General features: G+C 46.3%; 1 protein-coding gene across 2 annotated transcripts in view; it reads left to right on the top strand.

Moving 5' to 3' along the window:
• Window positions 1-2,370: 2,370 nt before the first annotated feature.
• CHST11 (carbohydrate sulfotransferase 11) overlaps window positions 2,371-25,950 on the top strand; it is a gene marked incomplete at both ends in the record, with an annotated part of 168,838 nt that continues 145,258 nt past the window's right edge. The window contains one exon of one of the 2 annotated variants that reach the window (XM_084279593.1): window positions 2,371-2,473. In XM_084279593.1, coding sequence (XP_084135719.1) covers window positions 2,371-2,473 — 103 coding nt within the window. Of the gene's footprint in view, window positions 2,489-25,950 lie in introns of both variants that reach the window. The other variant, XM_084279592.1, reaches the window with a different exon arrangement.

The following is a 25,950-nucleotide window of genomic DNA, read 5'->3' as shown; positions in this document are numbered from 1 at the left end:
AAAAAGCTCCATTGGTCCATCGGAGGATTTTGGCTAGCAAAAAAAAAAAAAAAGAGTATTGTTAAGCCACAAAGAGCAACTGACCACCTTCTGTAGCAGCATAAAGCATTTTTCTTCTTGTTACTTGACTGAGTGTTGAGTTCTAGGCTTTTGCCCTCATCCCTTGGTGTCTTATCCACATTCCTGGATACAGTCCAGCTCTTTCTGTTAAAACGCTGCAGTTGCTATTGTGCTGCAGCATATGTACTGACGGATGGACACTGAAATGCCAGGCTGTGCTTCTGGTTGACTTTTGCTGACTGACTTAGAGATTCACTGCTTTGATGTGTTACATTATTAGTACTTCTCTTTATCTAGTGTTTTTGATAGAATGCTTTTGTGCCACATTTGAGGTTTGGATTTAAAAGAGAAAAATCAATGTAGATTTTCCTTTGCATTAGGAAGACCAGAAAATGCTTGCTGCGTATCAAAACTGCTAAAAAAAAAAAAAAAAGGAAAAAATCTACAGCAAGCAAGCAAAATTCATATTGTGTAAAACCTTAATGTTTTTTGTTATTATTTCTACTAAGAGAAACCCTAGGCCAAGCCTAAATAACCTGCTCTGTTACAAATGTCTACTTCATTACTAGTTTATCCTTGAGGTAAATCCTTTTAATTGGTGTTTGGAAGGTCTGAATGGAAAACCCCGATGGCTTTACATGCGTGTATGACAGTTACCAGGAAGTTACCTACCTTTTGGTTTTGTTGGTTAGGGATTTGTTATTTTGTGGTTTTTTTAATCGCAAAATCTGCTTTACCCCACTGTTCCCCAGCTTTCAGCTGGGTCTGTTCAGGGCTATTTTCATTTTAAAGACCCCTCCCCCCAGCCACAACAGAGGAACAGGCAGAAATCTGAGGGGAAAAAAAAAATAATCCTTTTACACATGAGATGATGTCAACGTCGGGAAAATTATTTTCACTTTAGCAGAAAGAAAAGCAATAGCAAACCAGCCTCTGAGTGCCTCGGGAGAACAAACAGAGCAGTTAACACTGCGCAAGGATAAACACTGTATTGTCAGGAAGCTGATTCCGATTCAGCAATGTACTTTTCCACACCCGCCTAGTTGGGAGCAAGCGGGAAGCGGGCAGTCAGTCCCAGTCTGGGAGCTCTGCTGCGTGGCTAACGACCCAAGCCCAGCTCAAGGCCCCGCACCCGGAGCCCCGACGCACGGGTGGACAAGGCAGACGCCTTTTGTTCTGTTGCACTAGGCTCTTCTGCATTCCTCCCACGTACGGTCTCGTATCTCACTGCCTGGTGCTGCTCCCCGGCTGCCAGAGGTACACCTCGGTGGAGGAACCTTTTGTTTCCCTCGGACAAACGCGCACCCAGCTCGGTTAGTTCAGAACACTTTAAGTCTCCCACTTGGAAGCGCAAAACCAACCCCAAACACCCAAACAAAACCTACCCAAACAGAAGCCCCGGTCGGTGCTGTCGTGCCAGGTGGCACCGTTCTAGTCAGGGATGATTCACTGCTACTGAAGCCAGTGCTTATACACCGATTATCAACAGCTACCGGCCGGGACAGCGAACACCGCGACTCGGGACGAGGTCTGCCTGTGGGACGGTGTCTTACATAACACCACAGCGAGAGGAGACCCGGAGGACGGCGCTCGGCACTGCCGAAGTGGCAGGCGCCAGGCAAAGTGAGGGGACTCCCCCCAACAGACGGGGCGCGGGGACGAGCCGCCTCCTTCGCGCGGGGCGGCGGCGGGCCGGGGGACGGCCCAGCACGCGGTGGCGGCCCGTTCCTCGCCGGCGGACCCGAAGCCCCCAAGGCGGGCGAACAAAGTGACCCAGAGGCGGCCAGGCCCGCGGGCAGAGTGACCGCAACGACGGCGTCCCCTCGCCCGCGTCCTGCGAGCGCGGCCGAGGCCGGGCGGGGCCCGGGGGACACCCCCGCGGCCGCCTCCTCCCCCAGGGACGGCGACTCTCTCGCAGCACCCGCACGCGCCCCGCCCCTCCCCCGCGGAGCGCGCCCCGCAGCAGCGGCGGCCCCTCGAGGCGGCCCGGCGCGTCCCCGCCCGCCGCCGCCGCTGCCGCCGCCGGGCGGGACCATCTCTCCCCTTGGCGAGGGGGGGGGAAGCGCTCCGCCCCAGCTCCCCGCCTGGCCCGCCTCCCCCCGGCTCCGAGACGAGCTCCCCTCCGCCTGGCGCGCAGCGTGGTCACGCCCAGCGCAGGCATTAGCGCCCCCCGGTGCGGGGCGCGGGCGCCCGAGCATCCTCCGGCGCGGCGGCTCCTCCCCGGCACCTCGGAGCGCCGCGGGCGCGGAGCGGCTCTCAGTGCCAGCCGTGCGCGCTCCGCCGCCCCTCTCTGCGCCGCCGGACACCGCCATGAAGCCGGCGGTGCTGGAAGTAATGAGGATGAACCGGGTGTGCAGGATGGTCCTGGTCACTTCCGTGGGCTCCTTCATCCTCGTCATCTTCTATTTCCAAAGTATGTTACACCCAGGTAGGGCACTGGCACGACCGCGACCGCGCCGGCACCGCGACCGCACCGGCACCGCTCCCGCGAAGGGCAGCGCCCGGCTCCGTGCCGGCTCCGCTCCCCGCCGGCGCAGGTGGCGGGCGCCCCGGGAGTCCTTGCCGGCGGCCCCGGCTCTCGCCTCCCAGCGCCGCTGCGGCAGGCGTGGGGCTCGGCGGCGGCGGGCGCAGCGCCCTGCAGCCCGGCCGGCAGCCCCGTCCCGGCTACCGCCCGGGGCAGCCGCGGGAAGCTCGCCTCGCCCCCCGCCGGAAAGTTCCCGCGGGAGGGAGTAAACTTTGGGTGGGTTTTTTCGGCTTATTTTTTAACGTGTCGTTATTTTCTCTCTCATATTTTGTCTGTCTGGAAGAAGGGTAACGGAGGGCGGCACCGACCGGCGAGACCGCCGCGGCGCGAAGCCGCGCCGGGAGGTGCCCGGTCCCGCGGGTCCCTTCCCGTTGAGGGGAGGACCTCGGCTCACCCCCTGCTGCTCCGCCGCCGGGGCCGCGTCCCTCGGCTCCGCCGCTTTTCGTTTTTGGGGGTGACGGGAGCACCGCGGCCGGCCAGGGGCACCCGTCACCGCCGGCGGGCAACTTCGTGCCAGCTCGCCCGAGTTGGCCGGAGCGGCCGCGAGAGAGGGTGGCTGCCCGGTCCGGTCCGTCCCTGTCCGCGGCGCGGAGGAGCGGGGAACCCGCAACGGGGTCCCTTCCGCCCCGCCCCTCCTTACACCTGGACGTTTGGGCGGCTGCGGAGCTCCTGGGGGTGCTCCTGGCGCCTGTACGGACCCAGACTGCGGGGTGGCACGCAGGGGTGTAGGTGAGCTCAGGTCCCAGCTCTTGGCTCCCGAATGCGGCTTCAGTTTTCCGACTGGGAAGCGCGGTGGGCACTAGGGATGGGCGCGCTGGGGGGTGGCGGGTACCGACCCCCGTGCAAGTAGCTCCGAGGCTGACGACTGATTCATGCGGAGGTGAGACTGGGCCACGGAAACTTCATGCCGTGCCTGCCGTGCTCAGGGATCCGCGGTGGGCTGGAGCGAGACTGCTTTGTGCAGCTTGGCTGCGGAATGTACCTAACCCCCCCCCCCCCCAACACAAACTACTGATGTGTCCGTCTGTCTCACTCTTTTCCCCCTTCCTGCCTGAGAAATGAGGTGTAAGTTGCACTTGCAGCGTCTTTCTGCAGGGCTCTGACAGCTGGGCAGAGAGGAGCAAGGCTGGTAGGACGGAGTGGTACCTCTTAGCAGCCCACCAGCTGCAGCCGGCAAAGCGGCCACGCTTCTCGGCAGGCGGATTTTCTTAGCTGGACTTGTAAACCTCTCCTATTCAGTGTGTCGTGGCTATAGGCATAGCTATACTAAACAAGGGAATCTGTCAGTCTGGTAAAAAGAAAAAGAGGAGATGTGGTGTTTGACGCTTTCCTTCCCTTCTGGTGGCGACCAAACCGTGGTTGATGAGAAACGTTTTTTCCTTCAAGTTTTTGGAGTCACACGGTTGAGGCTTAGAGCGCTCAGAAGTTGAGCTGCTGTGGTGAAGCCAAGTCCCTGCTGGTGTTTCTCTATCAGCTCTCTGCTCCCCCCCAAGTTGGTTTTGTTTGCTGGATGAGTACGTTCTCGTATGGTGCCCATCTGTGCTAATACCTGCCAACTCCTTGGAAAAATTAGTATATTTTTTCTTTCCTGCTGTGTCTGCCCCGTGCCTCCTGGCTTCCCAGGGAGTGCTCAGCCCGTAGCAGACTGGGGGAAGGCTTTATTTCAGAGGGCACCGCGCAGAGTTGTTGGTTGTAGCGCGGCTTCACCAGTTTCATAAAAGCCTGATATTTTCCTTGGGTGCATTCCATAGGTAATATAGTTTGCACACATACTCAGAAAATCTGGCCAAGAGTTATTATTTCCCCTTGTTTCAGATGAATTATACTGCTGGAACGCAAACTTGGTCTGCAGTAGGTGAGAGATTAAATTAAATGTTCTTCTGTGAATTTTTGAATGTAGGGGGGGAAAAAAATCACCTTTCAAGACTCCTCGATATGCTCCCTAACTGAGGGATTATGGTTTTATGTTCATGCTATTGTGAAACTATAAATAGGTTGAGATTTCAGTACAATTCAAAGGATTTGCTGTAAACTCCAAGAAGAGAATGCGCTGCTGTGAAATTACTGGGAGGATAATCTGCACCCATTTTCTGTTTGACACCTATTTAGGTTGTGGAGTAGATTTAGAAATAAATACAATCACAACCTGTCCATCCTTATTGTACTGTTCTAGCAGTAACCGATTCTGCTCTTTTGGTGGGCTGTTTCTAGAGAGGAAACTGCCAGAAATCTATCGAACTCTAATCCAGACCCACACAGTGTGTGGCTCTTCACATAGGGTTTGTAAGGCTCAAACTGCTTGTGTCACCAGGTGTCTGTTCCATGGTTGTATGTGTTATGTATGTATGTGTCACTGGTGTGAGTGATTAAAGTGAGGTTCTTGAAAGGTTGGGAGGGAGGTAGCAGACCTGCCAATGTGGTATACACCAGGTAGAAGATCTTGAGGCACTGTATCCTTATTTTAAGATATGTTAGTAACCCTTCTTGATGTATATGTTGCTCCAGTGAATTTACATGTGTATAAATGACTGTGGGCAGAGTGCATGTTAGGTGGGATGGGACTGGAGGTATTGAGAGCTTTCAAATTTTTGGCTGATGCCCTTTTGTTTGTGGAGGGTGTTCTAAACCTTAGTTGGTCTCTGCTGGAGTAGGTGTTTTTGGATGGCTACTGGAGGGAGCAGTCTGTCACATCCTGGCTTGGTGCCTGTCAGCATTACTGGTCGCTTACTGTACTCCCCAACATGGGCACTCTGCAATCAGAATTAGTTGGGAAAAAAAATTCTCACCCGAAATCTTGGAATGGAACATATTCAGTGAAATTCTTTGCAAGCAGAGTGAGCTCCTTCTTCAAAATCTGTCAATTTCTTCACGATTTTTCTTGGTGAAGTTCAGAAGCCTCTGCCTACAGAGCCTTCCAAACAGTTTTAGGTGTAAGACAGTGAGAGATGCTAAAAGGCCACCAAATGATGTCTGCCCTCGGGGATGAGACAACTCTTCATTTGTTTGATGGACATTTTCCATTTTAGGAAGTCTGAAAGCGGATCTCTTGCTGGAAACATTAGAAAGACACAGTTCTGCTGACAATTTGTGTTGCATGGCTTGTGAGGGGTTTTTTTGCTATGGGATAAATCAATAGGCTTCTGTTAACTCTGTCATTTCCTTTCCTTAAAAACAAACAGAAGACCCCCTAACAACAACAATGTGCCTGAAGCAGGGAAGGCACGCTTGCCCTTCGCGGAAGAATACGATGTTGTGTCCCTTGCACTGCATCTCAAATACCTGTGTATTGGAAGGAGACCAGGTGCTTTTTACTCCTTGATCTTTTCAACTCTGTACCTGTTGGCAAAGCGGCTGTAAATGTGCTGTCTGGTTACTGCACCTTTGCATTGCCTGAATTTTGGCAGAGATTTGCCTGTGTGCTGGGGAACCCACCCACCCCTCCAAACTAGGTTCCCTGACCAGTTGCTGGTGTGGGAAGTTGAGCCATGATATTCTCTGGTGCTTGGGGCACTGTAAAGAAAACTTGTAGATGAGCCTTGATTTTTGTGGCTTATCTGTGGGTTCAGGAGACTGTTCCTGAGGGAGGAAATGGTAGTGGGGACTTTGTTGCCTCTAGCTACTTTTGACAAAAATACCCTAAAACTCTCTAGTGTTTGCTATAGCTGTATTGAGATTTTTCCTCAGCAATTTGGTCAGAGTATTTACCCCCTTCACTCTCCTGCCAGGTGCTACCTGTGTAACTGTGTAATCCGACTATTGCTCCATGCTCCTGGATCTCCTGTCTGTAGGATGGGTCAGTCCTGTGTTTGAGATGACAGCCCATCACAGCTGTATCTGCTGCCTTTCACGTGAAATTGGTTTGCTCACTAGTCCTTAGCCTGCCTGTGCTTTGCCAGATGTGTCTGCTGTTTTCTGTAGGCATCCCAGCTGTGGGGAGTTGGACAGGGGCCGTGCCTGTGTGCGGGCAGGGGTGTCTCTGCTGGCCTGGGGTCAGACTGGAGATGTGCTGGCATCACATCAGGATGAAAAATTCCACACAAAGGTAGAATAATTAATATTCTCTTACCTGAGACAGCTTAACAAAACCAACTTATTCTGAACCTGGTTTCCTCTCCCTGCACTGCAGAACGAAGTGGTTTTGCTCTTTTTTTCATCTCCTGTTTCAGGCATCTACAGCTCTCCAATGGATGCTGACGAAGGTTAGTTCTTCAGACTTTCACTGTAACCATGATCTTCTCAGTTTCACGTGCAGCACTGTATGACTGATAGCTGCTTGTTCCTTACAGAAGGCTTATGCCTACCTTTGCTCAAATGTCAGAACAACTTGAATCACATGAGGGTTTGTTTTCCCTTATGTCTGCAGACAAGCTCGCCATCGGTTTTGATGGAAGATTCTGTTTGAAAATCAATGCAGCAGTCTTCCCGTCTTGCAATTGATCCTGGCCTTCTCCCCTGCTTATAAAGGGGAATGAGATCTGCAAGCAGTGGGGGTGTGGCATCCCTTTGATGGATCCCGTATACTGGTTTTAAATTATTCTGTTTGGGATACTGAGAAATGGAGTTCATTTGACAGCCATGAGAATCTGGCCTTCATTTAATTGCACGCGATGAAATCCATGCCCCAGTCTCAGGCAGAAACCCTGCCACGTGCCTGGGAGGGAGCTGTGCTGTATCCTTTTGTCGGTGTCCTTATAAGCTTCTCATTGATTTCCTCAGGACTGCATCATCATAAGCACACTTAACTCTGGGCCCCTCTTCGCAAAGGTGCTGGTAGTCTGGAACTGCTTTAAGCTGAGAGTTAAAACTCCTCTCTGCATCTTCTGAAAATCTTCCTGGTTCCTAAATAATCCTCTTATTTGATGAGGAACACTTCTGTCTCTGTGCATAGGAGTGTAGCTCTACAACAACTGCTTGCTGACCTTAAGAAATAAAACTCTCTGTTTCTGAATGTATTCAAGCAAAAATCACCTGGCACTGTCAACAGCAGTGTCTTACTAAATATCAATTCATCCGAATAATTCCTGCTCCACTGTTCCTGTTTCCACAGTGTAGGGTTTTTATAAGGTTTTATTTTTTTCTTTATGTGACTCAACATTGGGAGACTGCACTGACTGCCAGAACATTGTCACTCTTGGCTCACAGAAGTAAGTGTCGTGACGTGGCTAAAGTCTGACTTTTTCAGAGATAAAGCCAGCATCAATGGAAACTTGATTTTTCCCTTTAGAAATAAGCACAGAACAGAAATGCCCGGTGCTCTTTATGAACAAGTTGCTGCAGTTGATGGGCTGCAGCTAGCATGTCAATTTTCTCCCTGTATAGGGTGAGCATACTTCTGATTTCTTAAATTGTTGCCATGAAGTGACCTGTAGTTTATCTTGTACTGTACCGTGTAACCAACTCTAAAGGTGCTTCAGAGGATGGGAAGAAATTAGATCCATGTTATTTTCCCAAAGCCAGCACTACTGTATTTTGGTTGACTCCATTGCCAGACGTACTGTATCAAATCCTACCTGACAAAGCTGTTGCAGTTGTCCTTGTGTGAATGTCATTCCAGTGCAGGATTTCCCTCCCGCCCCCCCCCCCCCCCCAAGCCTCTCGGGCTGATGCATATGTATTATGTATCAACTCTAAGGTGATCCTGAGGGAGTTAAGGACAGGATTGAGGGACACAAGGGTTTCAGTCTGAAGGTTTTCCTTGCAGATTGTTCGTAGTTTTTTTCAAGACAAATGTTTGAGTTCTGTGTGTGACTTGTCCTAACTGTCAATGTGTATAAAATCAAGCGTGGATGCATGGGTGAAGGGCTCCAGCTCAAGTCAATGAAAAGCGTAGGAGTATTCCCCTTTCATTAAAGAAATAAAATTAAGTTCAGGATTTTTTTTTTAAACCTGGCATGTCCAGGGTAAAGATGAAGAGATGTCTGTGGTGGGCTGTTTAGATTTGGCAGCCACCTACTATTTTACAAGGATAATGTTTCAAAGCACGTTTGTGTTTTGTTGGATGTCCCTGTTCCCTGTGGAGCCCATTCATGTAAGATCTTTGTGGACAAAGTAGGTATTTGTCCTTAGAGATGCAATTCAAACTGCAGAGTTTGGTTAATTCCTCCTTATTTGTATTTCAGTATCCCAGTTATAGACGGCGTCCTTTTGTTGCGGGCAGAATGCTTGCATGTGACAGTGGCATTTCTGGCACAAGCCTCGTGCTTTTAGCTAGAAGATGAGACCACAAGAGACTACAATGAACCAATGAGAGAATTCTGTTCCTAATTATCTCTGGCTCATGCCTCCAGACAGAGGGATTTTCTTGGATTCCAATTTTGTGAATGTAATCAGTGGAGGATGCAGCGTATTCTCCTTTCATGTAATTGTTTGGCACCTGAACCTAAGGTTTCGTGAATAAATGAAAATTCTACTGCATATATACACTTGGACTCTGTGTTGCTTCTCTTGCATAATGTTGTTACCCTCATTTTTCATTTAATGCCAGATCGATGGATGTGGCTTGTTGGCTTGCCCTCCCCACGTACTCCTTAAGAAGTTAGTTGGTGAAATTGTCTGGAGGAGATCCATTCCCTCTTGTCAAACTGAAGTCATAGGCTTTCATATGAATGTACTGGGGTTCAGCTCCCTCCCTGCTTTCCTCTTGGGTTGTCACACCGGCTGAAGTATTGCTAGGAAGTAGTGCATCATGAGAGGTAGCCAGTGCCTAAATAAAGTGCATGTATACATAAGGAGTAAGTGCATGGAGGGTGATGACCATCCCGTGGTAGCGCATGTGCTTCAATCTTCCTGTGAGGCCCTGTTTGGTTGCTGGGGGCTGGTGGGAAGCCCCTTGCAGAGGGTGTGGGGATTGCAGATGTGTCTGGGAGCTGGCTTCTTTTGCCTTTTCCACTCTCTGAACTTCAAGGAGTGACAAGCTCTGTGCTGGCAAGTCTCAGAGAGCCAGAGTTGATGAAAGGATCCATACTTCTGTGGCATGTTAGCAGGGGTTTGACTAAGCAGCCTGGTATAAATAGGTTCAGGAGAAACATTTGTTAATTGGTAGCAGGCAAACTTTGTGTCCATGGTGAGTCTGGGAGGCTTCCCTGTAGTAAAGAAATTTACCTGCTGTATGCATTTCACATTTAAATATCCAATTTGTTTTTATTTTAAGCTAATGTGCTCTTTTTGATTGCTTTTTACACCTTGCCTGTTGTTGGCAATAAAATTAAATTAATGTTTTGCTTTTGATCTTACTAATTTTACAAATTAGAAATGAGGTCCTATATGAAACATTATTTCTTTTAAATAACATCCCTTTCCGATGCTGACAACATAGATGTTAAAGTTAGATGGCTGCCACAGGAAACTTTGGAGCGAAATGTCATTAGAGTGTACTGACTGACATTGAGGCTTGATTTGGAAACTTAATGTTTAAGGCTTTTTTCCCTCCTGATGAATTTGAATCGCTGGATTAGGAAAGCTGAGTATGAACACTTAGGAAATGCTGACTTAATAGGGATGCGTGTACAACTCTGGATGTGTGTACGTACCCACCCATCATCTCTCTCTCTCACTATAGAATCTGTAGTTGGTGGCCCAGGTAACCCAAATGTATTGATTTCTGAAAGGCAAACCCTTTTCTCCTAACAAGGCTGCTTTAAGGAATGTGAAGCTCTTTTTTAAAAGAAATCCCAGACGTGCCAAGTCCTCCACATATGCGCCTTTGTTATTTTACTAATTGAAGCATATAGTCAGTGTGGTTTCTCATTTCTGTTATTTCCTTACAACTTACACGTGTTTGGAAACATCCAGCTTGAGAGAAGTAATGATTTTGTGAAGTCTTTCTAGGCTGCGGAAGAGCAGGGATTTTTATGAGGGTGTATCAGCTTAAACAGTAAGAGCGCCTTGTCAAGGTAGCCTTCATCTTTTTGTGCCAGGCAGTAGACGCTGAAGGATGACTTTGCATCCATTACTATCAATCACTGCTGCAATGGCTTCACACTCCTATGAAAAAACTTAAAAGAAGGTGCTGAGGGAAATGGAAAATGCAGACGATGCAATGGAGCAGAATTTCTCACGACACTGTGATTCCAGGGGCTTGGGAGATGGTCACTCTGGCCAACAAATGGCATGGAGGTAGGTGGACCGCACCATGGGAAAACAGGTGTGAAATGCTCACATGCTGTAAATGTTGTCTGCTCTTCGTTTTGGGGTAGAAGTAGTCTTGATTTCAAGGATGTGGGTAAAGCGAGCCACGTGCAGTTTCGCTGCATCTGCCCCCTTCCTCCTCTTCCCCTTCTAGTAGGGGGAAGAGGAGGGTGCAGGTCTTCTCAGCTGTGCCTGGTTTGCAGAGGAGTTGCTGCTACTGCTGTGAACGCTCTCTCAGGCTGAAAGACGCCACCCTTGGTAATCTTAATAGTGAAAGATTGATTGTGGGTTTCTTTGATGTCACCTGACTGGGTGGTGGGAGACAGTGGGTTTTAATTGTGGAGTCCACAAAATAATCCACATGGAATAAAAGGCTTTGTTCACTTTCAATCTGCTTCTCAAACATACTGTACTCTGTAAAAAGCAGAGAACTGGTGTGTGTGTGTGTGGGGGGGGGTGTCCTGGTTTGTTTTATTTTAAAAACCAACACTCTATTAATTTTTAAGACATTCTAGCAATTCAAGACATGTTTCATAAATAGTAAAAAGGTGGGTTTCTGGGCTCTTAGAGGTGGTGTTTTTGAAGTCACTTAACAGCATACTTTGTAGCTAGTCATTTTCATGCTTTTCTGGCTGATAAATGATTATGTGAGAGGGTAAAAGAGTTAAAATGGTTAACTCACAGGGATTTTTGGATTAGGGAAGGTAGGCATATAATTAATAAGGTGGTTATAATTGGATCTCATGGATGATCTCTGCTGTAATACCTTGTGTTAAAACAAAGAGCTTTAGGTAGTTAAAATCCTTTTAAAGACTATTTGTGTTATTGTGCTTTAGAGTTGGTTGGTAGAACAAAATGTCTGTATTATCTGAAGTGACCTGACAAGGATTGGCACATGCTGCACCCACACTAGTGGGTACCAGGAGCTGTATATATCCTTCTAGTAGTCTGTATTTTTACAGCCCGTGTTGGACGTGAGAGTGGAGCATTTATAGTAACTGAGGGGGAGGGAATTGATGCTTTTAAACACTTGGTAATTAATAAAATGTGTCAGTTGGGGTCATAAATATAAAGCTGATACAGTCTGCCTTGATTATGTATTTTGGTCTTGGCTTAACTTTTAAAGCTTATTTGAATTTTCAGATGTGGATAAGGGCTTCGTATTTGGAGTTAAGTGTGTGCATGTGTCTATGTAATTATGAAGTTGTCATAACTGCTATTCAAGTATGATAAATACAATAGAGAATCAGGGTGGGTGCTGACACACATACTCTGCCTCCCAAGTATTGCTGCCCCCCACTCTCTTGGTTTAGTAATGGTTGCAGGATCAGTCAGCTGAAGTCGTGCAAAGATCCTACCACCATTGCGCTGGCGATGCTGTGGACCATGCCTGTTGAGTTATGCCTCTCCACCTTCCTTCCTTCTCTTCCCCAGCCAGGCTTGGTGGTCCTTTGTGGCCAGTTTAGGGAAGCTCAGCTAAGATGAACATGTCTGCGTGCTGGGCTGTTGGGTTTGGGGTTTTGTTTTGGGCAAGCCGTAAGATTTTAAGAACCTCTTCTGAAAGGAGTGCATTGATGAGTGGCTAGACTTTGCCAGTGGACTGATTGCATGAGGTCTGCATGATTGACAGAAGGAGTCAGTGGTTGCTTTTCAGTTGATTTCAGTCAGCACTGGGTCAGGACTACTATGTCAGAGCAGAGATTTTTTGAATTGCATAAAGGGCACACGTCCCCCGTGGTGGTGGAAATACAGAATTGCAGACTGAGTGGAGCTCCGAACTGTTTCTACCCTGTAAATCTGGGTCAGCTCTATTGGCTTGCCTATGTCAATTCTGGATCAAAGCTACTGTAACGAAAAGCAGAATTTGTCCCCTCTGTGTCATCCTACAGAGCAGCATACAATAGAATAACAGCTTGGCTTTCCTGCTTTCTCACTTTGTCCTTCACAGAGTACTTTTGCACTCAAGGGGACAATAGCTTTTTCCCCATAGAGATACGTGGAGTGTTGAAGGGGATGCTGTCTATCTTTGTTACTTTCTGTGGAAATGACGTTGATGGATAAGCTGTATGTAACCATTAGCATACAGACCATCAGTATGATTGAAGTCTTCTGGTCCAGTCTCTGTCCCATGCAGAAAAGGCTGTTAGTATTTCTGTCACAACAGCAAAAGAAATTGTGCTAAAGAAAAGAAAAAAAGCACTCTTCTGAAGATGCTAGATGAGTTGAAGTGGGTAGCATAAGGCAGATATGGCTTAATGAAAACCATGTGTGCATTTTGCTCTCTTGATCCAGCTTGTTTCTTCCCCATAACCCATCAGTGTTTCTGGTGAGTCTTCCTCCATTCTGTCACCTCCTTCCCAAACGCTTTCCTTAAAACCTTCTGAAGCAGACAGAGCAAAATGATTTTTTCCAGAGGATGTCAGGACAGTTACCAGAATAAAAATACACGTGGGTTGTTGTGTCCAAACGATTAGTAACGCACAAAACCTATATATCAGCATAATGTCAGTGACTAACAGCCTCATCTATCTCAAGAATGCTGTAGCCAACATGGTAACATGTTACTGTGAGAACTCTTTGTGCAAATAGAAATGCATCTCGTTCTCTCCAGTGTGGTTGGGCACCAAGGGAAATGGGCCATAACTCTTGCATGTCCAAACTACCGTGTCTTGTTTCCCATCGCCGATCTTTACGTAGGCACTTCTGTCCTCCTATTAGTTTTCTTTGTTCTGTCAGACCTTTTGCTTATTTCTGCATTTATTGGGATGTGATGTCAAGAGAGAGCAAGAGGGATTTATTTCATGCTCATCTGTGAGGAGATCTCTTGTTACCAGACTGTACCTCAAAGGTGTGTGCCTGGTGTACTTTTCCAGCATTGTGGAAACCTGGAAACGTTGCTGAATGTCAAGCAGTGTGTGTGGTATATTAGTTAACGGCAAGTCTGTGCTTTCCTGCTGTCTGCTGCAATTGAAAGCTTTCACTAGCAGCAAGTTAGGATTATTAATTCTGGAAGGGCTATGAAGATGTTTGGGGAACTAGAACATCTCTTTCGAAGAGAGGCTGAGGGACTTGGGACTTTTTAGCCTAGAGAAGACTCGGGGGGATCTTATCAATATGTGTGAATACTTGAGGGGTGGGTATCAGGAGGATGGGGTCAGTCAGTGGTGCCCAGTGAGTGACAGGACAGGAGACAATGGGCATTAACTTGAATACAGGAAGCTTGACCTAAACAAGAAGAGTAACTTCTTTACTGTGAGGGTGGCAGAGCACTTGAACGGGCTGCCCAAGGAGTTTGTGGAGTCTCCTTCTCTGAAGATACTCAAAACCTGCCTGGAGGCTGTGCTGTGCAGCCTGCTGTGGGTGGTCCTGCTCTGGTCTCAGGGAGGTTGGACTGATGACCTCCAGAGGTCCCTTCTAACCCCTGCCATTCTGTGATTCTGTGAAATCTTTGAGAATTTGGTTCCCAGTGCACTTTTGTGGTGATAATACACTGCTTTAATCAAAAGGCTTAAAAATGTTCCGCAAGGTAGGTCTCTGCTTTCTTTTTCCTTCTACAGCTAGGGAAACTGAGGCATGAACAGGTGTGTGCAGGGATTTGGCTTCCCAGCAGGTCAGTGGCATATTCAGGTATAAAGCTTGAGGGTATGATGGTTTTGTGGAGGCTGACACTTGCATGATCTAAAGGCAATTCCCTATGGGATTGGTACAGACTGTAGTGCAAATTAGATGTCAGTTACAGCCAAATTCCTGGCATTCAGCCTGAAAGACACTATTGCAGGCTTGTGGGGATGACTGTTGTGGACAGTTTTGTGTGTTCTTCATAGCTCTTCTGCCAGGAAAATTCTTCACTTGCAGATACATGGGGCTTTGAGAACTCCTTTTGAGCTTTCCTGTACAGGGTCTTGTCTCCATGGGACCATGCGTTGTGCCACAGGGCATCTGAGTCCTGATGCAAAGCTACAGGCGTGCTCTGCGTGGTTGCACTACAGAGCAAACACATGAGCAGTTCTTGCTTCGAATTTTTCTTCTAAAGAGTGAATCTTCCTTGTGTATGTCCTGACAAACATTAAATGGCCTCTTTTCTGAATTGGAAGTTGAAGGCATACTTGAAGGAAAAAACATCACAGGCACTCACTGGCTTTTGGGAAGTAATTCTAGTTAGTGGCTTTTAATACTTCAGCTTTATGTGCCTCACTTGACTAGATAAAATATAAAGAAAAGAGAGAGAGCGGAGTACCTACAATAAAACCATACCCTTTCTATGGCCTTCCCATGTCAACAAAGCTCTTAAGTGTTACTAAAGGCAGACATATATGATCCATCCTGTGTTTTTACTCACACACCTGTGATTTAACATATCTGTAAATGAAAATATTGCCTCTCCAAAATACGTTTTTTCCCCCAGGATTTTGCTTATTTGTATTTTATTACAGTTTTAAGGTCAATGTTCCTATCACTTCTATCAAAAGGGCAATGTCACTGATAGAGCTGCAGGTCGTTGTTCCCCAGATACTTCCCTTTTAGATGTTTATGTTCTCTGGTGTCTGTGGGCCATGGCTGGTGTTCATTCCTTGAAAACACAGTATCATTAAGGTTGGAAAAGACCTCCAAGATAATTTAGTCTAACCGTCCCCCTACTACCTATATTACTAACTAAACCATGTCTGTAAGTACCTCATCCAGTATTTCCTTGAACACCCCAATGGATGGTGACTCCACCACCTCCCTGGGCAACCTGTTCCAATGCCTGACCGCTCTTCCTGAGAAGTAGTTTCTCCTCCTTTCTAACCTGAACCTCCCCTGGTGCAACTTGCAGCCATTCCCTCTGTTGCTACTTATCTGTGAGAAGAGGCTGACCCACAGCTCACCACAACCGCCCATCAGGTCGTTGTAAAGTGATAAGGTCTCCCCTCAGCCTCCTCCAGACTAAACAGTCCCAGTTCCCTCAGCTGCCCCTCCTAAGACTTGTGTTCCAGCCCCTTCACCAGCTTTGTTGCCCTCCTCTGGACAGGCTTCAGGGCCTCCATGTCTTTCTTGTAGTGAGGGGCCCAAAACTGAACACGTTATTTGAGGTGTGGCCTCACCAGAGCCGAGTGCAGAGGGATGATCACCTCCCTGGTCCTGCTGACTATGGGTATCTCTGGTGTAGCATTTCATGAATGTGTTTGCTACAGCTCGGAACAGCCTTAGATGTAAATGTGGCATCTTCTTCAGTTCCTGTGGATGTCTAGGGCATCAGATGTAATGTTTCACATGGTGCTGTTCAAGGTGGAGAAATGAACTATTTGTACCTGCCACTTAACATGCTTGAAAAGTTGTTTTTTTTACCTCAGTCATGCAAACGTAAACAAGAAACTCCCCATCTATCTTGTGGGAAACAGTCACGCGCGTTCAGCAAGTGCGCAGGACTAACAGCTGTAGGCTGTAAGATGCAGTGAGGCATTTTGAAGAGACAGATCTTTCATCAGCATGGCAAAGCATCTCAGAATAACTCTGTTTCTGTTTTTTTCCCCTCCTCTGCTCATCTGGAAGTCTCTGTCCCTGCTCATAGTTAAACAAGTGTAGCCAAAAACGTACCTGCACCTGTGAAATTCTGGGGTTTGTTTGCTGCTTGCTAATCTGTAAACGATTAATTTTGCACTAAATTATGAAAAATGTTCCTCTGCCACAAGTTGTGGCTGGTACCAGATTGCCAGCCTGCTACATCTGCGTTTGCGTGTTCAGGAGAGGGGCTACTTTAAAACTTCAGTTATAGACTAAAAATACCCACACAGTCTTTTTGTTCACATTTAACTGCCTTGCTGGAAATAGCAGGGTTGTGTCATGTTTGTCATCTTCACTAGCTGTAGGCAGTTTGGAGCACGACATAAGTTGTGTAGCAAACTGGAAAAACACGCGCCCATCGTCTTGCTCAAGTGAAGGCATGTAGAAATGGTGCTATGGCCACATCAAATACCGCATCCATGAAATTAAAGGAGCTGATTTTTGAGCAGACAACCAGTGTTTATGTGTATAATTTATGTTGTAGCCCTTTCAGTTCCATCTATTCTTGTGCCCTCTGGCAACTGCGTTTGCCGTTTTTTATTGAGCAAAGAAGATTAGTCAGGTTCGGGGAATAAGACTCAGGTTTTATTTTATTTGGTGTTTTCATCATCTCTGTTACAAGATGATTGCTAGGGAGAGAAGGTTGACCCCAGGAAGGAAGGCACCTTTGTATTCTGGGGTTGTCAATCTGTCACTACAATACAAGGTTGAGAAGTCAAAATTGCAAGTTAAGCACTTATGACCCAAATATATCTCCCTTGATCAGGGGTCATCCTGTAAATGAATGTGATCTGAGAACCCTGTGTTTGTGTTTCTGCATCCATGGCTAAAGCATGTTTGGGACTTCTCGTTAAGGACTTTTATCCAAAAGCTGGCAGGACTGGAGTGGACCATAGGAACTAGCTGGCAATTAGGAGGGATTAGTTGGTTCCTGCTTTGTTTCACTCTTTGTCCTTGCTCTTCTGCAGCACCAGGACACACTCTACCTTTGTGGCACACCACTGGATGGGTCTTGAGAGCAGGAGTCTGTCACTCCTGATGTGCAGTGGCAGCACTGACTCTGAGCCTGTCCAGCTCAAGAGAGGTAGGGGCTAGCTCCAGCACAACAGAATGGCAAATTACTGCTGAAAACAGTTGCTGGATACTGAACTGGGAATTCTGCAGTTTTACTGAAACTCAAGTGTGAGGCCGTGCTTGATCCCAATTACTGCTTTATTTCTGAATGACGTTGAAAGGGGCTTCTGTGCAGATACAGGTTTCATGGAACCTTCAAGGTATGGATGGAGAGAACACTCCCATGTTCATTACTACCAAAGTAAGGATATATATAGCCCTGTCTGTGGTATAGGTGAGCCAAGTATAGATTATTCTCAGCTTCCCTGCTTATGTTCTTCACTGCCTATCTCATACTGCCTTATACCATACCAAGAGCTTGTGCTAGGTAAGTTGATCAGCTGGCCTCCTTCCTAGGATAGGCAGATATCCTGCTTTGTAGGCTGTTGGTCTGAGCCACCGCTGTGATCATTGTGGACTCGTGGCATCTGTTTCAGGATGAGCTGTGCCACAGCACTGTTCTTGGACAGTGCTGCTAACAGTGGTGTCTGTGGGTAATCTGTTTTGATGGGAGACTAGACTGTGGTAAAATGGCTAAATCAGTAAAATTAACTTATTTCCTTGCAACTGCCCACAACCATCCAGGAAGCTGATGGAGGAGCTGGGATTTGACTCCCTGTCACCAAGACCATCTCTTCCCTTCCAACTTGCACGTCCATGTTCTGCTGATGTTGCCCCAAAGACAGTGATAAATCTGGAGGTTTGTAGGTTGAACAGACTCCAGATGGTTTGCCTTATTACTGTGGTGTGTAATTAAGCTACAGGCAGACATCATTAGAAGTGTCTGGTACTTTCCACCTCTCTTATTGTTTGGGTCCAGAAGATTTTTACTACATGATCAGAAAGTCACTGTGTTCCTTATAAGCTTTCAGTGAGTTATTTTAATGCAACTTTGCTTCCCTTTTTCTCTTTACATGGGGGAATGGAATTGGAGCAGCAGGCATGGGGTTGCCCATGAGAGGTGGTGAAATGGGAGTTGAGGGTGAGCCCAGGGTGGGGAGTGCCCTCAATGGTGGGGTGTAGCCCCACGGCACCCAAGCAGGCTTGTGACAAGCTCTGGCCATGGTCCCAAGTAGGGTGAGGTAACAAGTTAAGACCCAGAAGACAAGGTTCATCAGGGAAGACCAGCTATTAAGTTTGGGCATCAGGAGAAAAGGCTGGGTACAGGGCCACCCATGACATAGGTCAGGGCTGAGTGTCCAGACCTAAGCTGGAGTAGACCTGCAGGTTCATGCACTGGGGGTGTGGATGGAGGTTCCAAGGGAGATTGTTCAGGGTAACTCAGGCCTGTTGGTGCCCTCAAGGCCCTGGCAGTATGGTTGCTAGTTCATTTTTATGACCTGCTGATGTACCAACTTCTGAAAAAAGCTTTTCTGACAAGTATCACAGATGGCCTTGTGCTGCGGAGGAGCCTGGAGACAAATAGTAAGCAGTGAGAAGAATTTGCTGTGCCAGTTGTTCCACCATCAAGATCATAAAGGTTTCGTGTTTTATGCAGATGTAATGCCTTGTGGGTAGTCACTGCTTTTACATTTTCCCAATTTGGGATGATGAACCTGAAGATGTTTTGCAGGGCGGGGGTGGGAGGGAAATCCTGTCTCAAAACAACATTGAAACAGGTAGCAGTTGCAGCCAGGAGCACCGTGTGCCTGCTGAGCAGCCCCGTAGTCAGGCCTGGTCAAGTTAGTTACCCTCCAGATGGTCAGGACAGCAGCTGGTGTAATCCTGGGATTTGCAGCATTGTTACAACATTTAAGCTCATGGTTTGGGTTTAAGTGGATGGGTGTAAGAGGATAAAAGGTTGGTGGGATATGAATGTATGGATTAACTGATCTTGCTCTGTTGAGGGGGATGATTCCTTACTAGGGGAATCTATTTTATTGTGAATATTTATTCAGATGAAAATGAGTTACGTTCTGCTAAATGGAATACACATAGCCTGGGACCTGTTTGTTAGACATACAGGGCAGACTATCCAGACTGTGTGCAGTCCCTAGGGGTGTTAGCTGGTGATGTGCAAATACACTGAAAGTCATGGCTTCCTCTTCTGCCACAAACCTGCTGACCTCTTTCTTCCAGGTTTCTGGCTGTGGTGGTGCTGGCATGCAAACTATACCACTGTGCTATTCTATGCTGTGCCATTCTTCATATTTAATATTGGTATGTCTCTTGAGCTGGAACTAGTGGTTGAAGCAAGCAAAACCCGATCAAAGCACATGCCTAATTGGATTTTTAGATCATGCTTTAAAAATGTTGGATTTTCAAATACTCCCATTAGTGGGCATTAATGCTGAGGAGAAATGTGTCACCAGGTAGTTTTTTCAGTCAGAAATTAAGTATAATTTAAAAGAGATTACTGAATTTTAGTGGTATTAAACTAAATGCTTTCATTAAATAAAGAACACCCCTGGAACCTGTGGATGCACGTAAGAAGTGTGCTGACCCATCTCCTGCAGCTGGAAGTTAAGGCAGGAGAAGCATTTTTCTGAGTATGGGCAAAAGGGGCTGGTTGTCACTGTGGCTTCATTTACTGTTGGCTGCACAGGAGGTTCATTTGGAGAGAGGGGATCATAATTTCAAAAGAGTGAGCAGAAGGAATGTATGTAGGTTTAAGCTGGGAAGCATCAGCCTGACTGGCAAGAAGATTCCATGGTGTGTGTTGGAATAGTAAGCGCAGAAGTAAAATTATAATTATGAGTGTACAGTTTTATCCTTTTGCCAGGTGTCCTAGTTAATTTGCAAAGGAATATTCTGCAGTGTGGCCTGTCAGGTGTGTTTCACTCTGCCAGTCACTGCTGTAGGGTTGGGTTATCAGTGGTAACAAAGAGCTCAAATTGAATTGGGAGGCAGCAGGCACAAGTGGGAGCAGTTTATCTCTGGTTGTAAGGACAAGTTCCCCTAATTCTCAGTTATGTGTCACTTGGTTCCATTATGACAGGAATTCATTAACCTTGTCTTACGAGCAATTTAGTATGCCACTTGCTACAGCTAAAGATCACATTTATATGATGCGGTTTTGATTCATATTGCTAGTCTGTGTGTTTTACCACCAGTTATTCTTGGCTGTAATTTCAGTCCTGTGCTTGACTGCTTTTCCCTTTTATTTTTACTGAAACACATTATTCGGGGACAGTATAGGACTACTAAGATGATAAAGGCCTGGAGCATCTCCCCTATGAGGAAAGACTGAAAACTGGGGCTGTTCAGCCTTGAGAAAAGAAGACTGAGAAGCGATCTTACTAATGTTTCTAAATATCTGAAGTGTGGGACACAGTGGGAAATGGCCAGCCTCTTTTCAGTGCTCTGTGGAGACAGGACAAGGGGCAGTGGCTGCAAGTTGCAGCACAGGAAGTTCCGCACCAACATGCGGAAGAACTTTTTCCCAGTGAGGGTGACAGAGCCCTGGGACAGGCTGCCCAGGGGGGTTGTGGAGTTTCCATCTCTGGAGATATTCAAGACCCCTCTGGACACCTACCTGTGCGACCTGTCCTAGGGAACCTTCTTTGGCAGGGGGGTTGGACCCAATGATCTCTTGAGATCCCTTCCAACCCCTATGATTCTGTGATTCTGTATCTTAAGGAAGATGCTTCCACCTGTGCACAGGCTGGGCAGCAAATGTAACTACTTGACAGGGAGGTCGGAAAAAATTAGAAGCCATAGGAGAGTTTTTTAAGACTTTTCTAGCAAGACTGACTGAAAAGTGAGATTTGTAGAATGTTTTTATTTTGATCTTTATTGTGTTGCTGAGTGACAGCAGTAGCATAGAGGGTCGTGCTGCTTGGCTTTGGTGGCTTAGTGCCAGAAGTTGAAGGCTACTGGAGTTGCCAGTTCTCTTGTCTTGAAAGGGAGGCAAGAAGAGAAAAGAGATACATCACTGAAGTGAAAAACAAATGCTTCTTGTTTTATCTTCATGTAGTACCAAAAAAATTCTCATTATTTGTGCCAGTCTGGAAGAGACAGATTTTATGGCATCAGGGAGTTTAGTTTTGAACTTGGAGCTCTATCGAAGCCAAGCCTTAACTGAAGTCTAAGTAGGAAGTTTGTCAAGTGATCTGGCTGTAAAAAGTTAGATCTCAGACAAGAGAATTTAAATTTATGTCAATTTATACAGTGTTAATCTCTGCAGAGCAGATCTTAATGCAAAACTGACAATTTGGGTCACGTTTGAAATTAATTCAGAGATTGGTTCTTGATCATTTTAGATCCAGTTCCAAGGCTGACTTGTGAGTTGGGATTGAGGATCAAAGCCTAAACATCACTTCATTTCAAGCTTGAGGGTCAGACTGAAGGGTCTTGTTTTAAAGTGGGTTTTTGTTGCATACTGTAACTTCAAGTGCAAAATACACCATTGTACTGAAAATCTCCTGTCTTTGAGGCTTAAAAGAGTCATTGAAGATGAAGGTGAAGCTGTTTGTGTACTTGTAAGCATCATGTGAAGAGGCTTCAGGAGGAATAAAAAAGTGCAAGTGGCACAGAGAACTCTGGCAAAAGAGAAACATTGCTATGGAGTTAAAAGATGAGTTTTTGAAGGCAAGGGCTGTACTTTGTTTGAAGTTGTAGCATGTGTGAGTAAGGACATGCTGCCCTCCCTCAGGGAGGGAGCCTGGGCAGGATTTGTTGGCCTCAAGAGAATGGCAGCTTTGGTAGGATATAACCAGCTTTTGCTGCTGCTGCACCAATATGTAGAGCTAATGGGCTTATGGCTGGTACAGTGAGGCAAAGCCGATGCAGAGAAGGCTTTTAGAAACATGCCTACCAATGTGGCTGTAATGCTAAGTTAAACTACCCTTACAGACACAGCTTTTGAAACTAAGTCATTGGCAGAGCTGAAGGGGAGAGCAAAGTCTTCTGACCTCCTTGGATATGGGGAAAAACACTCATTGTACATCTTTCTTTCCTCACCTGTGATGTACTACAGGTACTGCAGTGCAGGTGTACCACATGACAGCCGGGAGGTGAGGATGAACAGAATGGGACTGTCAGTGGAGAGCATAGGGAGATGCCGTGGCAAGAATTGAGGGTAAAACAGTTAAATGTGTATGTGAAGTGAGAATCTGTTTGTTTGATTGAACTCTTTCAGTGTTTCTTACATCTGTGTGTCATCCACTGTGTCACCTGCATGCAGTTGGCTTTGCCCTGGTACTACATGTTTCCTCTCCACTGCTCTGTGATGTCTGACACTTGCTTGTTTGATGAGGCCGTTTGTCAAAAAACTCTTTCTTTTGGGGTGTGTGCACGTGTGTCCCCCAAGCAGCTGTTAGTGAGTTTAATGCTTTGGGCTGGTAGGTCGGTGGGGTGCAGTGAGCTGCTGGGGAGGCACAGGTACAAGCAGGTGGGTAGGTTGGCATCGCTGATGCCTATCATGGAGCGCTCAGCCTGGCCCTACCCCAACTCCATTGCAGCTGCTGAATTTCAGCAAGAAGCAGATTTACTGTCGGATTTTAATAAGCTTCTTCCTTCTAGTTTCCTTTTCCCGTAAGTCAGTCTTGAGTGGACTGTAAGGGAGCCAGTTGAGGATCAGTACAGTGAAGAGGCGCGTCTGTTTAGAAATTGCAAAGAATGAAACATTTGGCAATCACGATGTGTCTTTTTTGGCAGGATCCAAAGAGCTCAGAAAATGTTTTTTCTTCATTAACGATCCAGATTCTGTCACCACGCCTCTGTTTTGGAAGCTCTGTGAGGATGAGGTGATGTCATTGCATAAATCCAAGATTTCCTATTTTTCGTGAAGGACAGAAGCTCCGGATGCAGACTTGGTGCTGAAACTGTGCTGGTTCTAGGTCACCTTTACATCTCCCTTGGGCACAGAGTGCACTGAAAGCCAAGTGGATCTTGCATCAGTCTGAGCTGCTTTAGGTTCTGCTGTCAAGCAGAAGCTTCCAGGGAGTGCTTTATATGGAGACAGATGAAATGAAAAGGGTTTGCTTTTATTTTTTTTATTCAAGCTTAGTGTAAGCTCTTTGCATATCCAACATGCCCCTAACAACATATAATTTTTGGTGGTTCTAGGAAAACTTCCAGGGTTTTGTTTAAAACTGTCTCTTGTGGCTTTGAACTAGCCCCAGAGTCTTAATTAAACATTCTTGGTCAGGCGTGAATCCACAGTGAGTCAAATCGTTTGCCTTTGGTGTTTTGTTTTATTTAAGTACTAGACTATTTCTCTATATAAAACACTGCAGCATTCCCATTCAGCTTCCTTTGTTAGTGTTAGGAGAGCTTCCATTAAAAATTATTGTAACCATCCTTTTTCTGTATTTATTCAACTCTTCATTCTTAGTGACCTATTCCTTCCTGGATCTTTCCTTTTTTCCTATTATTGCAGTAAACTAAATTTATTTTCAAAGCATATGTTGCTTTTCTGGTCTTTGTCCTTTTCCTTGAACCCTTATTTGTATTCCCTTCATTCTTCCTGGCCATGCTTTACATGGAAGTCAGGTATTGCTCAGCACCCCACCTGTGGTTTTACCCCCGGAGTTGGTGTGGGTAAAATCTCTTCGAAGGGTGAAAAGCTGCACTGTCAAAGGCAGCTTTGGGGTCCCTGTAAAATGTTTCTAAGTTCCCATAGTAGTTTTATCTGAATACATAAACCCACCAGAGCAAGATACATAGAGCAGGTTTTGGAAACATCTTTCTCCCTCCTCTCCAGGTGAGATTAGTGAGCTCTGTGCTTTCTGGTACCTTCTATGCTAGTTTGTTTGCTTAAGGAAACTGAAACTGGTAGTCCTGCCTGGTTTTACCCAGTTGAGATGAGGAATTAGTGTTCCTCAGGTGGCTGCCAGTGAGGTAGAGGAATTAAACTTGACTCCCCATCTATCAGAAGGTAGCCTGTAGCCTTGAGCTGTGTGGGGTTGCTCAGGTTTGGCATCCTCTCCATTTTGCAGAGCTGTCCTGCTTGGCCAAGAGGATCAGCCAAAGCGACTTAAAATCCCGGTGGTAATGATGCACCTTTAATCACTCCAGCACCATTAATCACTGTCTTCAGAAAAGTTTCTTGCTTTCCTATTTACTTTGTGTCATAAAAAATGTGCAAAATGAGAAAGGAAAAAAGTGGGCTGTTTTAATTCTGACAAACTATTTAAGAACAAACTAAAAGACATTTTTTCATGGCTTTGCCACTGAATTACAATGATCTATTTTTTTTTTTTGTAACATGGCTTTATATTATCATTATCAGTTGGCTGACCTACAGCATTTGAAATTGCCAGTTCTCCATGGGAAAGTTCAAACTTTTTGGCAGCTAAGCCCTGGGCTCTGCCTCTTGCTTTCCTGTTTCCTCTCATTAGCCTGGTTTGATTATACTTTTCAGACTCCACAATTGAGACACTGAGATTGGAATGTGGCCCGTCATCTGAGAAATCAGAGAATTTCATGTATAAAATATTTACAAAACGCTAATGAGTTCTTGGACCTCCAGTGAAATGCTACTCATATCTTATTTACTTAGTACAGAGCCTGCCCTTCTGGGCTGAAAACCAGTCCTCCTCCCCACACACACCTGTTTACTTATCTAGCTACGTGAATCTTAAGCCTCATCCGCTGAGTCATCCTGGTCCATGCTGCGCACTTGTTGACACATCCTCTTATCTGCACCCTTTGCTGCTTATGTGTTGTGCTGCTGGGTACCGCTGTGGTTATGTTAGGATCTCCATGCGGTGGTAAACTGAGTAAAGTGGGAGCTAACTCAAACCCCACGTCTGAAGGGAGGATGCAAACTTGATTTCAGGACTCCTCTCTGTAAGCCAAGCAGTTTGGTGTGAGGTGCCTCCTTGCACGTTCTGTTGCAGATGGGAAAGAGACTGGGTTTGAATCAGTAGTGTAGCATTTGTTGTGGTGTCTGGGCCTCATCATCACTGACTGATGGTAGGCCCAGGAGACTGTAAAAATAGTAGTTTAAAACTGCTGAATGCTCTCAGGATTGCTCTGTGAGGGCCTTGTGCTGGAAGCGTTTGCTTGTATTGATGTGTTTTGTGATTACGTGCAGTGCTGTGGTGTATTTCTGGCTTGTTTTGTTAGCTGGAAGCCTGAAACCTCTTCCAAGTTGATGTGAAAGAGATGACCCTGGCTGATGTTGAGGTGAAGAGCTAGAATGTAATCTGTGTTAATTTTATTGGTGCATTGTGCACTTAACTTCTGTATCCAATATAAGTGAACAACACTAAAATAGATTCAGCATGTGCTTTATGTTGGCTGAGGGGATGCAGGGCATTAATGCTAATTTGTGACAATGAGTATGAAGTATTGGCTGGCAAACGAGGGTGGTCCCTTTACAAACATATTGATTCAACATGCCATGCTTTTCCTGCTGCATCTAGTACTTACAATGCAATTTAGGAGGTTACTTGAATATAGGTTAGTGCTGATGTCATGAGCTGGAAACTTAATTTGTGTTGTCCCTGTTGTATTTAGGAATTTCTTCTTCTGTTCTTTACCCATCCCTCTCCCTGAGTATGTGATCACAGTGACAAGTTGTAAGTCATCTTTTTTTTATCCCTTAAGTTTCTATTATGTGATTTTTCTTGGTTTTGATGTAATTTGACAATATGCGAGGTTCAGTTGATGGATGTATCAACACCATGTGGGAT

This window comes from Gallinula chloropus (assembly GCF_964237585.1).
Source record: "Gallinula chloropus genome assembly, chromosome: 1".
NCBI classification, from domain to species: domain Eukaryota; kingdom Metazoa; phylum Chordata; class Aves; order Gruiformes; family Rallidae; genus Gallinula; species Gallinula chloropus.
Note: the sequence above shows the minus strand (reverse complement) of the source record. Positions and strands in the feature narration are given on the sequence as shown.